The following is a 13,853-nucleotide window of genomic DNA, read 5'->3' on the forward strand; positions in this document are numbered from 1 at the left end:
GACAGCATAAAAATTTTGTAAGTTGAATAAATTCATTTCTATCTTGCCATCCACAAATTATATTAAGCTATATTAAAATAACTATACAATAGCATGATTCTTCTTGGTGGTGCATTACAAGTGCATGTCAGAAACACCCATAATCCCTGGTAGCAGTTGAATTACACACACACTGGTTAAACTGATATTGTCAAAAATTGTCTTATGCATGTATGGAGAAACTAGGGATTTGTCATAATGAAAAAAAATGTTTAATATTTGATAACTAGTTAATGTTTGTGTGTTGAATCTTACATTTAACTGTTCTGTATCATCATTTTCAGTATTTTTCTTCTTTTTCTGTTTCAACAAGTAATATTCAATACTAGACATTTTAATAGGTTTTTTTTAAGAGGATTCCATTTTTCATCATTTGGTAGAATGAAAATTAAATTTTTTTACAGTTCCTTATATAGCTCTTTTTTTAAACACAATAGATTTATTTTTATTTGTTGAATACTAAATTTTCATGGATTTAGCAGGTTACTGTTATCCAGGAATTTAAGTGTTCAACTACAAATCTGTATAGAGATGAATTCGGCCACCATATCAAGTATCCAAAATTATTCATGATAATGCAGTGTAACCTCAATCAAGGAAAATAAATACCCACAGAGATATTAATTATTCCACAGTACTCGTGCCCACAACCTTGAGCATTACTGAAATAAAATTGATTGTAGCAAGTCATTTCTCTGTACTGGTTTATCAGTTATCGTTTAGCAAAGCTAAGACATGTCAGCCTTAGAAAAAATGACAAAATAATTATTTCTAGTGTTAGTTTAGCCAGTGTGTTATCTCATGTATAGGCTGCGGTTTATTAATAAGAACAAATGTTGAGCAATAAGGACCCTCTATGAACTCTAGTGCTACTAGCATCTATCAAACTCCATACAATTTTTACCTGTTACCATTTAGTATTCAAAGCATTATTTCCAACTGTTTCCATTGCATGTAATGCATATATGATATCAAATATTTGATTGTTTATTTATCTTTTAAAGCTATGCCTTTCTTTTTTTCTTTTTTTTTATTGAATATAATTACTCTCATTCCACTTTTAAAGAATATTAATGCAATTTTAAAATTTCATATATATAATGTTTTTTTCCATTATTTGTGCTTTTTATACAATGTGTGATTTTTATATTATAGAAATTTTTAGTCTTTACAAGTTACAAAAAAAGGTTTTATAATAAAACCTTTTGTGTTGAATATGAGTAATGATTGTCACAGAGGTTACTGGTCATGTGATGGGGTTTATTATCATGTATTGTATTTATAGCATATTTTCTTGCATTTGCTTTGTTTTTGTGTTGATATACCAATGACTAAATCAAAAAGCTTAATAAAAAATATGTATTTTACTTCTTCCTGAATGTTTGAAATGTGATGAGTTGGGTATAATATAAATGTATCATACTTAAGACACTTAGGGAGGAGATATTAAGAGACATTGACTTCCATTTACTTGTTTAAAGTAAGAGATATGTACTTCAGCTATCTGTCAGACTTTCATTAGTCTTAAGAGTGTTTGGAATTAAAAAAAAAGGTTATATTTACACTTCAATAGATATTGTAAATTAATTTTTTTTTTGAGGGGGCCCGGGGTGGGGGTCTAATCATAGCATCAAATACAATAATGAAGACTAACAATTTTTTAGGGGGTTAAATTTTCAAAAAGTGGAAGATTTTAATTTTAACGGTTGTTTGATTAGGACCTAAAAGTCTAGATTTCTAATCAATAATCATAGGTCTTCAAAGTATCAACTATCATACCAGTAAATAGGATATGTGTTATTTGAGATCCTACAATTATATTTGACAATAGGAGTTGTATAAAGGGCTTGAGAAGTCAGTTGAGGGATAAGGTTTTCAGTTCAGGCAGTGGTAAGGCCAGCATTGGAGTTAGGGAAGTGGTTTGGGAAGGGCTTAGTTAAAGCAAAAGTATATCATTACACAAAGTAATAAAGTTTAGTCATTTTATAACCAATTATGTGACAAGACAACCACAAAAAAAGGTCAATATTTTGTATTTTAATTGTTTATAATTTGTGGTTTTAGTTTGTTGAAAGTTGGTCTTTGTTTCTTGTTGAGGCAATGAATAAGGTATTTTACTCTAATCCAAAACCAACTTTGTTTTTACATGTCCCTGATGAATTGAGTGTAAAGGACTTTGGCCCTTGAGTGTAGACTGTTTTCAGAAAATTGCCCCTTACTTTGAGGTACTTTCAGAAATATTGAATTTTGTGTTCAACTATAATTCTAATGCAATTTGTTTGTAACAATAATTTTCATTGGATTTTGACAAATATTTTGAAGGGTTAGATTCCACGTTCTACCAGTTCGTAACTAAGGAAAGGCCACCATTTTGAATTCTGAAATTCTTTTGGTATGTAACTTCTCAAAAAATAAACAAAAAAGTCACATTTTGTGCCTCAAAATCTTCTTTTAGTCAATATCTAACCATTCAGAAGTGTATGAAAAGTATAAATATGTCTAGTGTTTATGTTTGACACCGGGAGTACACATATGACGTTACATTGTTTAGATGCCAAAGACAATAACAGTTTCACAGACTTTTCATTTATGGCATTTTTAAGCCAAAATATTCTCTAAAATAAAATTTATTTTAAGATGTGGCATTAGAATGGAGATAACTGCATTGTATTTTAAGCTTGGCCTTTGTAATCTCAATGTCAATGATAAAAATTACATGAGAATTTTGACAAATTAAGTGGACTTAAAGTAGAAAAATGTAAGATAAGAAGTAAATGTGTTTCTTTACTTGTGATTGTGTTCTTGCTTTCATTTTCATCACACATGCTGTCAAGCTCATTAAGTAATGCAGAGTCTTCAGATTTAGTTCTGCTGTCAAATAAGCATGCACATCTTTATGTTTTTTTCTTACCACAGTCTATCAAGACTTAATTTCAAGATTAGAAATATATTCACTTCATATATCATAGCTTTATAGTGACTTTTTTACTTTCATTTTCCCTCATGCTGCAGGCATTTTGATCACATGACCAGCCCTCAGGTAATCCATTCACATATTATGCATCCCAGGATTCCATGTAAAAATGGTCTCTCATGCAATGTCACATGTTTGCTTTTTAATAACCATTGTAATATCTTTTACTCAGTTCTGCTTCTTAAATCTCTTCAGTTGCAAACTGTCTTGACCTATGACCTCTAAAAGCATGAACTCTCTGAACATCTTAACTCTGACCTTTACACAAATATAAATGTGAACTGAATGTGCTGAATTTTATACATTTTCAATATATAGGTGTACTGAGTGATGCATGTTTAAAAAAGAGGAAATTTTAGGCTTCAGAGTATTGTTCATAAATATGTCAAAGGTCAAGAATTTATTAATTCACATTTCATATATTGAATATAATTTCCACCTTTGTCATCATAACCAGTAGACTTGGTAGTACTTTTATTTTGGGGTTGACCAAACCATTTATTAGAATAGTTTATTTGAACTTAGAATGCAAAACACAAATATATGAAGCCTAATTTATTATACCATACTATATATATATCCTTTTGCTAGAATGTTAGGCTGTAAGACAGCTGGTACACAAAGTATGTAACCGCAATGTGTATTATTCCTATAACACAGTCAGAGGGTCTGGGTGGGGTATACAGGATAGAAGAAGATATTGGGTCAAGACCACATAAAAATGGCAAAAAAAAAAAAAAAAATGAGAAAAATAGGCCAAAAAATTCAAGAATAGAAAATAATGGGCTGCTAAATTATAATGAATAGAGAATGATCAACAAAATAAGTAAAGAATAGAGAAAAAAGGCATACAAAATAAAAAATACAGTTTTTGAAGAATCATCTTCAGTTATTGACTTAAGTTGTTGACACAGGGAATGTTGAAACAAATATTGTTTAGAAGTAAAAATTAAAACCAGGTTTTATGACTTAAAACATTATTTTAGAAGTGTTTTGTTTCAAGTGACCATTGAATGATCAGGCTTATTGATATATCTAGCCTCCTAATCAATAAATGCCACTAATTATACTACAGTTTAAGGAATAGAATGTAAAATTTGCTTAATAATTATATTTTTTGTGTATCCACAATATTTTTCCACCCAGATAGCAACTGCAACAAAACAGCCATTTTCAATTAAGTATCAACTTCATTGTAATCGGTTAGATAAATAAATGTTAAATCCAGATGCATATATTTAGTCATAAACAAGCATGTAACCCTTAGTAATTACCTGTATATGATAATATTTGATAAACATTTAAGGGGAACATATTTAGCTCATGTAGACATTTTTCGAAGTGGACATGAAAATGAACAAAGTAGGTTTTAAATAAGAACACAAAGATTGTCGAAAGAAGATATGATATATCATAAGTATTTTATAAGCTGTATATTAATCAACCTTTTTTAGACTTTTTTGTTTTATGCCTTTACATGTGTCTGTCTACCACTTTTGTGGCCCCAAAATTACAAGTCAAGAATATCATGTATTCTGACTGGTATTACAATAGGGTAAAAGTTGTGAAAATATTACGTTAAATTTGCCAAATTTTGATTAAAGATTATATATAAAAATTGCAATAACAATTTTTTGTCTTTTATTTCTAATTCTAACATTTTAGATGATAACTTTGAAAAGGAATGTATTAAATGTTGGGTATTTGACAATAAACCTTTTTTTCCTTTTTTTTTTTTTAAGAAGCAAATGCAAATTTTGGCCAAATTGATACTTTGTAAGGGAGATAATAAAAATCTTACTTTAATCTATACATCCTATATAGGCTTACAATGTCTATTATGAAATTTTTCATGGTGCGGGAGCAGGGATTTAATTTCCATACATAAGAAATTTTTGAAGAAAGTAGATTTTCGTTTGATGTCATATCACCTCTACAGAAGCAAAACAAACTGGACATTTTCATGCTTAGGAAAATGTATGAGAGTGGCAATATCTGATTTTTGCTGTAAACGATTTTTACAGCTTGCTTTTTGGCCTCAAATAGATATTTTAATCCTGAGAATTTTGGAAGAGATTTTTTTTCATTTCAGTCATTCAAGATACAGGAATTCAATTGCATTCATTTGTTGTGTTACTTTACAGATTTGCATAATTTTTCACTAATTTTTATTTTCTTTCCAGAACTTAATAGGAAAACCATGCAACTCTCAACCTTCAGATAATAAGAAAACTTGTGTGAAATATTCTCCATGGAAACATGGATTTGTACAGTTTTTGAAGAAGAAGAAACAAGGACAAAGACAAGGAAGCCAGAATAACAATGACTCTTTTCGCTCTAACAATCATACTCTCTTAAAAACTAACTTATCTAATCATAATGGTCATGCTCGCTGTTCTTACAAAGCTCTACCTAACTCTGATGACAATGGTTTGGAAGCCGAGACTCAGTTCCAGACTAAATCACTAGCTGTTCGTCCAGGTTAGTTCAATAAAATTTCCTGAATAAAAATTCAATCAGTTATGCAAGCATGTCCAGATCTATAGGATGGATTGAAACTGATAGACTTTCCTGCTAAATTTCCAGGTGGACCATATTCAAACTTTTACTGGAAAGTTCATTACTTTCATTTCTTTCCAACATGTTTAAATTAAAATCTTGAAAGGGTCTATAAGTGATCTAGTATAAGTTACATTTGAAATAAAAAAAAAGATGCAGAATTTTCAGACTTACAGTTTACAGGATCATTTAAATACATATGTGTGGAGATTGACTTACCATCTTTCTATTGATGTGCAATTTGATATGTGGCCTTCCGGTTCAATTACTTCGATTCTTTCATTTTCAGATACTTTAGAAATCCGATCATCACCTGTCCCAGGTCTTGCTCCAGCACAGCCAGCTACAAAAATGTTTGATTTTACTGTGTTATCTACAGAATCACCACAAGCAAACTCGTGCCTTCTTAGTTGGAAAGGATGTCGTGACTGTACTGTAGGACATGTACCGTCAGACGAGGAGGTATGTCTATTACTATGTAACCAATGACAGAAGCCTTGTCCATATAAACATTTAAAATTCTTATATGTTTAGCCAAAACTGGCATACAATATGGTGATGTTGGGGGATGGGTTGTCGGGAAAAGTAGGTACTTAGTTTGTGTAATCCACTCCTCATACAGTTTTCAACCTAGATCCCTGAAACTTCACAGGAAGATTGTACATATGTTTAGTCTTGACTTGGGAATTTAATCTTTTTTGAGCAAAATTTATGATGAAGGGTACAAGGTTTTTATAATCAACTCCTCATACAGTTTTCAACCTAGATCCCTGAAACTTCACAAAAAGATTGAACATATGTTTTAAGATGTACAAGTGCTATTATGGAATTGTTTGAAGAATCTTATTCACATTTTCAGGACTTAGGAACCTAGCTATTTTCCAGCAAAATTTACAACCTTCATGTAATTGCAGCTACATCGTAAACATCCTAAATTGATTAGTCACAAATATTGCAACCCTACATTGATTAGTCACAAATATGGCAACCCGGACATTTGAAACTTTGACCCATTTTTTATACTTTGTTCGAAAATAACAATATTTAATGTAACAGTATAGGATAAAAGGACATTTAACAAATCAAGTGATTATGAGAAAGGCATGCAGTTGCCACACTTTTACGATCAAGTCTTAAATAATTGAGTTTGTCCCTGGCTTTTTTTATTTGCTCCTATAAATGGCAATCATTGTTGTTTGCTGGCTACTAAATGGCTGGGACATATAATGTAACCTGTTTGTCATTCCTTCCTTCCTTCATTCAAAAATCGAAAAGTTATTTAACATATATTGATCTTATTTTTTGTACATTTGTACATAACAGCTCGTGGACATAAAAAAAAATAATGAAAATTGAAAGTGTCATTACTGTTCTTTTAAAGTAATTTTTGTTTATGAATTGAGAGAAAATCCTTTTTAAGATTTGTTTAAACTATAACCCAGATATGATTTATATGAACCAAAATATCTGTTTCAGGACAGTGAATGTACTTTTCGTTTTGAACAGAGTGTTGATGTAGCTATCAAGACAAACATGACAATACAGAATGTGCAGGATGCAAAGACTTACACAGCTTACAAATGCTCTCATTCATGACAGCACTTCTACAGTATCAGGACGTTCATATGGATTATCTCCCTTTTATGCGATTATCTCCCTTTGGAACAAGATAGGCTGTGATGCAACATTGTCATCTTCTAATCAAACATATTTTTTTTCCAGTAATATACATTTTCTCTATAATAGAACCAAGATTGTTAGATTGAATTTTATCATATTTTTTGCCTTGTTAAATTGGTATTAATTATTAATGTGTATACCTCTTCGTCATTATTAATACTTTAGCATTGTCTATCCTGGAGTATCAAACTTGAAAGAACTGTTGTTATAAGCAGTTACTGTAGAATGGTTTATTTTTAATGGTACAAATTTTCATTGATTGAGAAAAATTTGTTTGTGAATACTTGATCTCATGGCTTTGACAAATTTTAAATTTTTGTGGAATATTTTAATAAATTGTTCACCTGTACCAACATAATCCTTAGAAATAATTATCCATGATACTAAAAGATGATCCATAGTATATACATATGATTAAAGTATCAATCTTTTTATAGTCTGTGTTTAAGTTTTTTTTGAAGAGTTTTTCCCCTTCTGCTATCTTGTAAGATGAACTTTGATCAACATAATTGAAATAAAAATGGAACACTATTTTGCACTGTACGTTTCATAAAATGAATGTTAATATTAAAATAGTATGTAGAAATAATCAGTATTTTTAGAAAATATTTTATCCGTCCAACCAAAACATTTCTGCTCATTTGACCAAACTTTACTAATTTGACTACTAACTGAACTCATTCTCAAAAATAATTTAATTATCTAGTTGGGATAAAGAAATAGAATCTATTCTTTAAATAAATTAATGAAAAACTTTCAATAAGATTTGATCATAGTGGTTTATAAGAAAAAACATTGCTACCTATCAAGTCCAGTTTAAATGCATGAAGAAATAGGGAATTGATTTTTATTTCCACAAAATTTTGTACTTTATGAACATAAGTTCTTTTACTGTATTATCTTACTGCAACCATGACTATCTTTTCATGCAGACAACTGCAGATAATGCTTTTTTTTTAATGAAAAAATTTGTAATAGTGATGGAATAACACACAATTTTTCAAAAGGAGCTAGGAGCTAGAGAAGAATATTTGAGGCGTCAAATGTTATAAGAAAAAAGATTGCTGGATTTTCTTCTTGTTATAGTATTGAGATATCCTTCTGTAATTATTTCTTAGCTTTTTAGTGATTATTTTCTCATCTATGATGCTTGGGTGCATGATAGTCTCATTTGTTTTAAGGTCAAGTAGAGAAGTAATTCAGTACCATCTCAGGTTTATTTGACATCTTCTCTTCATTCGATGATATAGGAATATTTTGGGAAACATAAAGCAGGGTTAACCCTGATATTAACATGGAACGTTTCATTATACATTAGTCTTCTATAAAAGTGTGCAAACACTTGTCAGATTTCACTGCATATATATATTCTTTTTAACAGGATTGAAAAAGACATCATTTCATGTGTTTCTTCATTAAAAACAACCATGGGTATTAAAAACTTGTTAAATGTTTTTGAATGTTTTCTTTAATTATTACTTCTATTAGTATGCCAAAAAATAGAATTTTGTAGAATACCATCAGTTACCTCACTTGACCTTGAAAATGGTACCTCACTTGACCTTAAAAACTTTTTTTTGTATCTAAAGAAGTTTGAAGTCATTTTAATTCACTAACATTGGTAGACATTTTATGTTATTGAAGAAATTTTGTAGTAGACATTAATAATTTTTCTTGCCAAGTTCATTTTAAGTTTATGCTTGCCTCATGACTACAACACCAGTATGTTTGTCTTCCATGTAGAAGGTAACAAAGACAGTTTGAAGATGAACAAAGAGTATGACAATTACAGTCCTTTAAATTGGACAATATTCTTTAAGGGAAACTTGTTATTGATAGCAATTGATAAATATGCAAATGATATAATTACCTGCAAAACTTTTTACAAAAATATCTGATAACAAATATCACTCATAGATCAATAGAATTTAATTTAACTTGCAACAAGAATTTATCACAAGTTATATGAATTGACATGACACATGAGTGATTTTTGTTGTAATATTTTTTGTAAACAAATGCTATTGTTGTAATTGTCATAAAACAAACCAATGTTTGGAGATTGTTATTTTAAGCGTTTGTACCAATGTATGTAATTTTGTATATAAGGTAGAATTTTCAACATGCCAATTTTTTCAGTGCTAAAAGTTCCAAAGATATCCATTATTCCTCCTTTTTTTAACAGTTTTTGCCCTAAGAAAGGGACAATATGTGTGACTGTGTTCCTTGTTTTTTCTTCTTTCATTATTAAATGGGAAAACAAAAGTTGAGGTTAGAAGAACCAGTTTACAATGCAAAACTGTAATGAGTAGAATATTAGGCCAAAATATGTTCATGTGTATTTTTATTTGGTGCACTTTTATAATGTTGTTTTTTAAGAATTGTATGTGATTAGGCACATTTGTGATATTTTTGTCTTAACCAATATGCCGATTAACAAAAAATGTCCTACTGCATCATGGGAGTTTTTATGTTTATTTGAAATATATTTGAGATATTTATAGCATTCTATTTATAACTGTGATCTTTTGAACCCAACTGAAAATCCTAATTTGCCCAATCTTAACTTTACTCATATTAATGTATGGCATCCCTAAAGTAACAAAACTTCAAACTTAACCATGAAAAATCGTATGCTATGGTAATTCTATTTAAAAGTCATATTAGAGATGGTCTCGAAAAGGATTGGATTGAATAGCATGCACTTCAGTTGAACAACTAGTCCAGCAGACATAACTTATCTATTTTTTTTGTCACACTTAACTCCTGTTTTTCAATGATGACTATTACAACATTGCAAGATAATATCATTGTAATAGGAAAGAAAGAATTGAATGTATTATCACATGCCATATAACCACTACACCCACTTCACTTCATAAGGCAAAGAAACAGTTCTTTTATTGTTCTTCACAAAGTCACATTGAAGCCTTCAACATGGGGCAAAAGCAAGTTTAAAACTGTCCCAAGCACTTGTAAAATAGAAAATTTGCCACTCAGTCTTCATCTGTGCATTGAGGATCACAGTTGCAGGGTAATATTAACAAACTATAAATATTATCAGGCGAAGAAATCTACCAAATATTGGCACTAATTGCCTGAAATTCTTAAGCAAGCTTGCAACATAATATACAACCATAATGCATTAGGACCTTTTTATTTTTAATTGTTTTTTTTTGTTATTGTTGATAATTGCGGGTATAGAAAAATTATAGAATTTTTGTTTTTAGTGTTTTTTGACATTTCATTAGTACTTTTCTTGATGTATATTGTATCACAACCATTTTTACTACCATTGTCTGAATCAAGTAATAACTGAAGCAACAATCATATTTTTAAGATATATATTTGTGTTCAATTCGAAAGTCAAGCCACAGAAATTAAAACCCAATATTTGTCTTCATAGAATAGACAAACTATAAAGGTACCGTAGGTCTGAAACATTCCAAACTTAAGACCCAGGATAGATTTGTGACTTTTTATGTAAAAGAAGATAAAGTTACACCTTTCATCTCAATGTATTCTCTGAGCTTGCAAGAAATACAAGAAACCAACTAATTTTTACGACTTTTGCAATTTCAATAATAGCGCTAATATCAATAGTCTCTAAAATGTGAAACTTGGATCACCACTTATATAGATACTTAAAGAAAATAAGAAAATCATGAAAGGGCTTAATGCAAAATAAAGTATCCCGGAAAATGATTTGGTTTACATATTTTGAGCATGAAAACCGCAAAAATTACACACTTGTTAATTTTCCATTTGTTTTCAACACTTTTACACATTGGTTTTGACTACCAAATAAGTTTTGATGGGGTATTCAATTTTTATATTTATAACTTGAATAACATCCACTAGCACTTTGCTACTGTATTTATTTTTATTTTTAAAAAAGAAAGTTATAAAACATCAAACAATAATAAGAAAAGACAAACAACACGATTGAGGGAAATTTAACAAACCTATTTAGTGCTTTTTTATATAAAACCATAATTTGATAAATATTCTTTAATACACCATTGAAGAACTGTGCCAGACCGTCAGCGATATTCATGATTGTTTTGTAAAAAATACTCGCCATTTACTGACATCCTGTTTTTAGAAAATTTATTTTATATGGTAAAGAGATTTTGATTTGTCAAATTTGAGGAAAAAAATATTCAAGTAGTCATCACCTGCTTTGTATTATATCCAGTGATTTAATAATTAAGGTTTGACAGCCATCGAACCCTTATTCTTGAAAAGCCATTGTTTTCTTATTTACATTCAAATATGGTATAGTATTTCAATATTTGTCTGCAATATATAAGCTACGGTTTCTGGTGTCAATCTCCAACAATTTAATGAATTGTTGTCACCAAATACCAATATACAGTACAGTGTTTGTCTGTTAGATATACTTGGAATGGGATGATATTTTTTTTTTCATTTAAAAGTAATTGTCTGGTATTATGTAAAATAGTTTGTATAATGTGGAATAAGAGATATTGATAAACCTTTCTTTGAAGCACAATACTAAAGCAGAAACCAAGAATTTTTATTTCATTAGTATGTTGTTTTGTTTATTACACATTCTAAGTCTAAAACATTTGTAAGACTTTTATCTGAAAATGTATTTAAGATGTATTATAAGTTATGAATTCCCTCTAATACAGTTTGGTTTAATTTATAATCGCTATGAAATAATATTTGTCATTTTGAGACAGTTCTGAACTTACAGTGATGTGTAAGCTTACACCCCATAACTTGACAAGTTTCTTAATTTTTTTGTAACTTGGATTGTTTTGATTTATAAACTGAGTGTATGGTTAACCTGAATTGAGACTGATACTATAATAAGCTATGATTGCCAAAAAGTCAAATGCTAAACTGACTTGCTTAACTTCTGAGACTTCTGAAATTGTATTGAGCAAATATATTGCAGTTTAATGAAAACAGAATTAACTGATAGTTGTTGTTCCACATACAAATTTACAAACCTTGAAATTTACAGCACTGTGGTTCAGATGCTGCTTTGGCAAAGTGTAGTGATTCTTTCTGAAGCTTTGTTTAAAAGAAATGACAGCTTAAATTGTCTAGAGACATTTGACTGTATCAGACATCAGAGTTTGACTATATCAAACAGGTTTCTGAACATAGTTATCTTTTCTTGTATCCTGGTGTCTGTTGCATACAGCCATTTATATTGGTTCTAATTTGTGATGATATATTGTATCATATTATATATATAGACATAACAGTGATACAAGTTTATATATGATGAACCAAATATGTATTTACCAACATAACTTGTTGGTCTTTCTTTTATCATCAGTGTTTTTGTTATTGCAGATTAAATGAAGTCAATATTTTATAAATTACACAAAAACAAAAGAGGATCTACAATGAGCTATATACTTGTATTAACATTCCTTAATTGTGTGTGTGAGTGTCACATGTGTATTTAAATGTGTATGTGTGTGAATTTTTTGTTTTTTGTTAATTTGTTGAATTTTTGTTGAAAACTGAGAATTGTGATTTTTACACGTTTTCATGTTTTTTTTTTATTGTAATTCTTCCACAAAACCATTTTCCTTGTTAAAAGGAAGGGTAATTTATTATGTGATGAATTTGTTGTTGAATTTTAAATATATGATAAGTTATCATGATATTGTAGAAAATATAACCATAATAAATGAGATTTCTTCACTTACAATATGTTTTTGTTTGATTTCAGTATCATCAGTAAATTTTAGATCCTACATTATTATCATTTCGTCTAGATGCAGTTCTATTTAATCTTTAAATGTCTTTTTGGCAAGTGGCGTCTTGGAGTTTATGTTGAGGGAGAAAACATTAAAGCCAATGTGGCTCAAGCAAATGTAAAATTAATTGTGTCAACAGCATTGAGAGTACTTGTATATCACATGAATTTACAGAGTCCTGGAAATAAAAAAAAATTGATCTAGGACAAAATAAAAACCATTGTCTAAAATTTCTATTTTTTTTTTCCAAATAAAAACAGTCCACTCCCTTCTTAAAAATAGTATGTTCATTTTGTCAAGCTTGTTTCCTAGATAGTTACTGTTTATATAGACGTTAAGACAGAATGGGAATTCAAACAGATTGAGGCTGATGTCAATGTGCATATCTGACTTGGCAGTGGTATATGTCCTTGAATGTCATGTTCGCTTAAATTTATGTTGGTGAACATTTTTTTTCTTAGAGTTTTGGTGTTGTACATCCTTGTGAGTCAGAATTTGTTGTTTAATATTCCCATTCGGTCAAGAAATTTCTATAGTGGCATTTATTTTGGTAGGTGAGACATAGGTACTTCTTTCTATTGCAGCTTCCTCAACAGCTTGAAACAATACTCAAATAAATGCAACATGTTGGCCCCACATACCTTGACCTGATTTTCAAATCTAGTTGTGAGATAAGTTTTCAGGATGAAATCTGTTCTTCAGTATCTTTACATAATAGTCAAACAATGAAGATTAGTTGCCAGGATTATGTTCTGTCTGTCACTTTATATGGCCTTGACCTCTATTCCACATCGTGTGATCAAGGTCAGTTTTCAAGATGAGGTTTTCCTCAGTAACTATTAGTTGCCAGAAGT

General features: G+C 29.8%; 1 protein-coding gene across 1 annotated transcript in view; it reads left to right on the plus strand.

The window, feature by feature from the left end:
* The window catches only part of LOC127724690 (uncharacterized), a 156,268-nt gene extending 143,318 nt beyond the window's left edge, over positions 1 to 12,950 (plus strand). Inside the window, exons 14-16 of the mRNA XM_052231749.1 lie at positions 5,197 to 5,494; positions 5,862 to 6,034; positions 7,049 to 12,950. Coding sequence (XP_052087709.1) covers positions 5,197 to 5,494; positions 5,862 to 6,034; positions 7,049 to 7,168 — 591 coding nt within the window. The 3' untranslated portion in view covers positions 7,169 to 12,950. The remainder of the gene's footprint in view (positions 1 to 5,196; positions 5,495 to 5,861; positions 6,035 to 7,048) is intronic.
* The last annotated feature ends 903 nt before the right edge of the window (positions 12,951 to 13,853 follow it).

The sequence above is a fragment of the Mytilus californianus genome, unplaced genomic scaffold (genome assembly GCF_021869535.1).
Source record: "Mytilus californianus isolate M0D057914Y unplaced genomic scaffold, xbMytCali1.0.p SCAF_1, whole genome shotgun sequence".
Taxonomy (NCBI): Eukaryota; Metazoa; Mollusca; class Bivalvia; order Mytilida; family Mytilidae; genus Mytilus; species Mytilus californianus.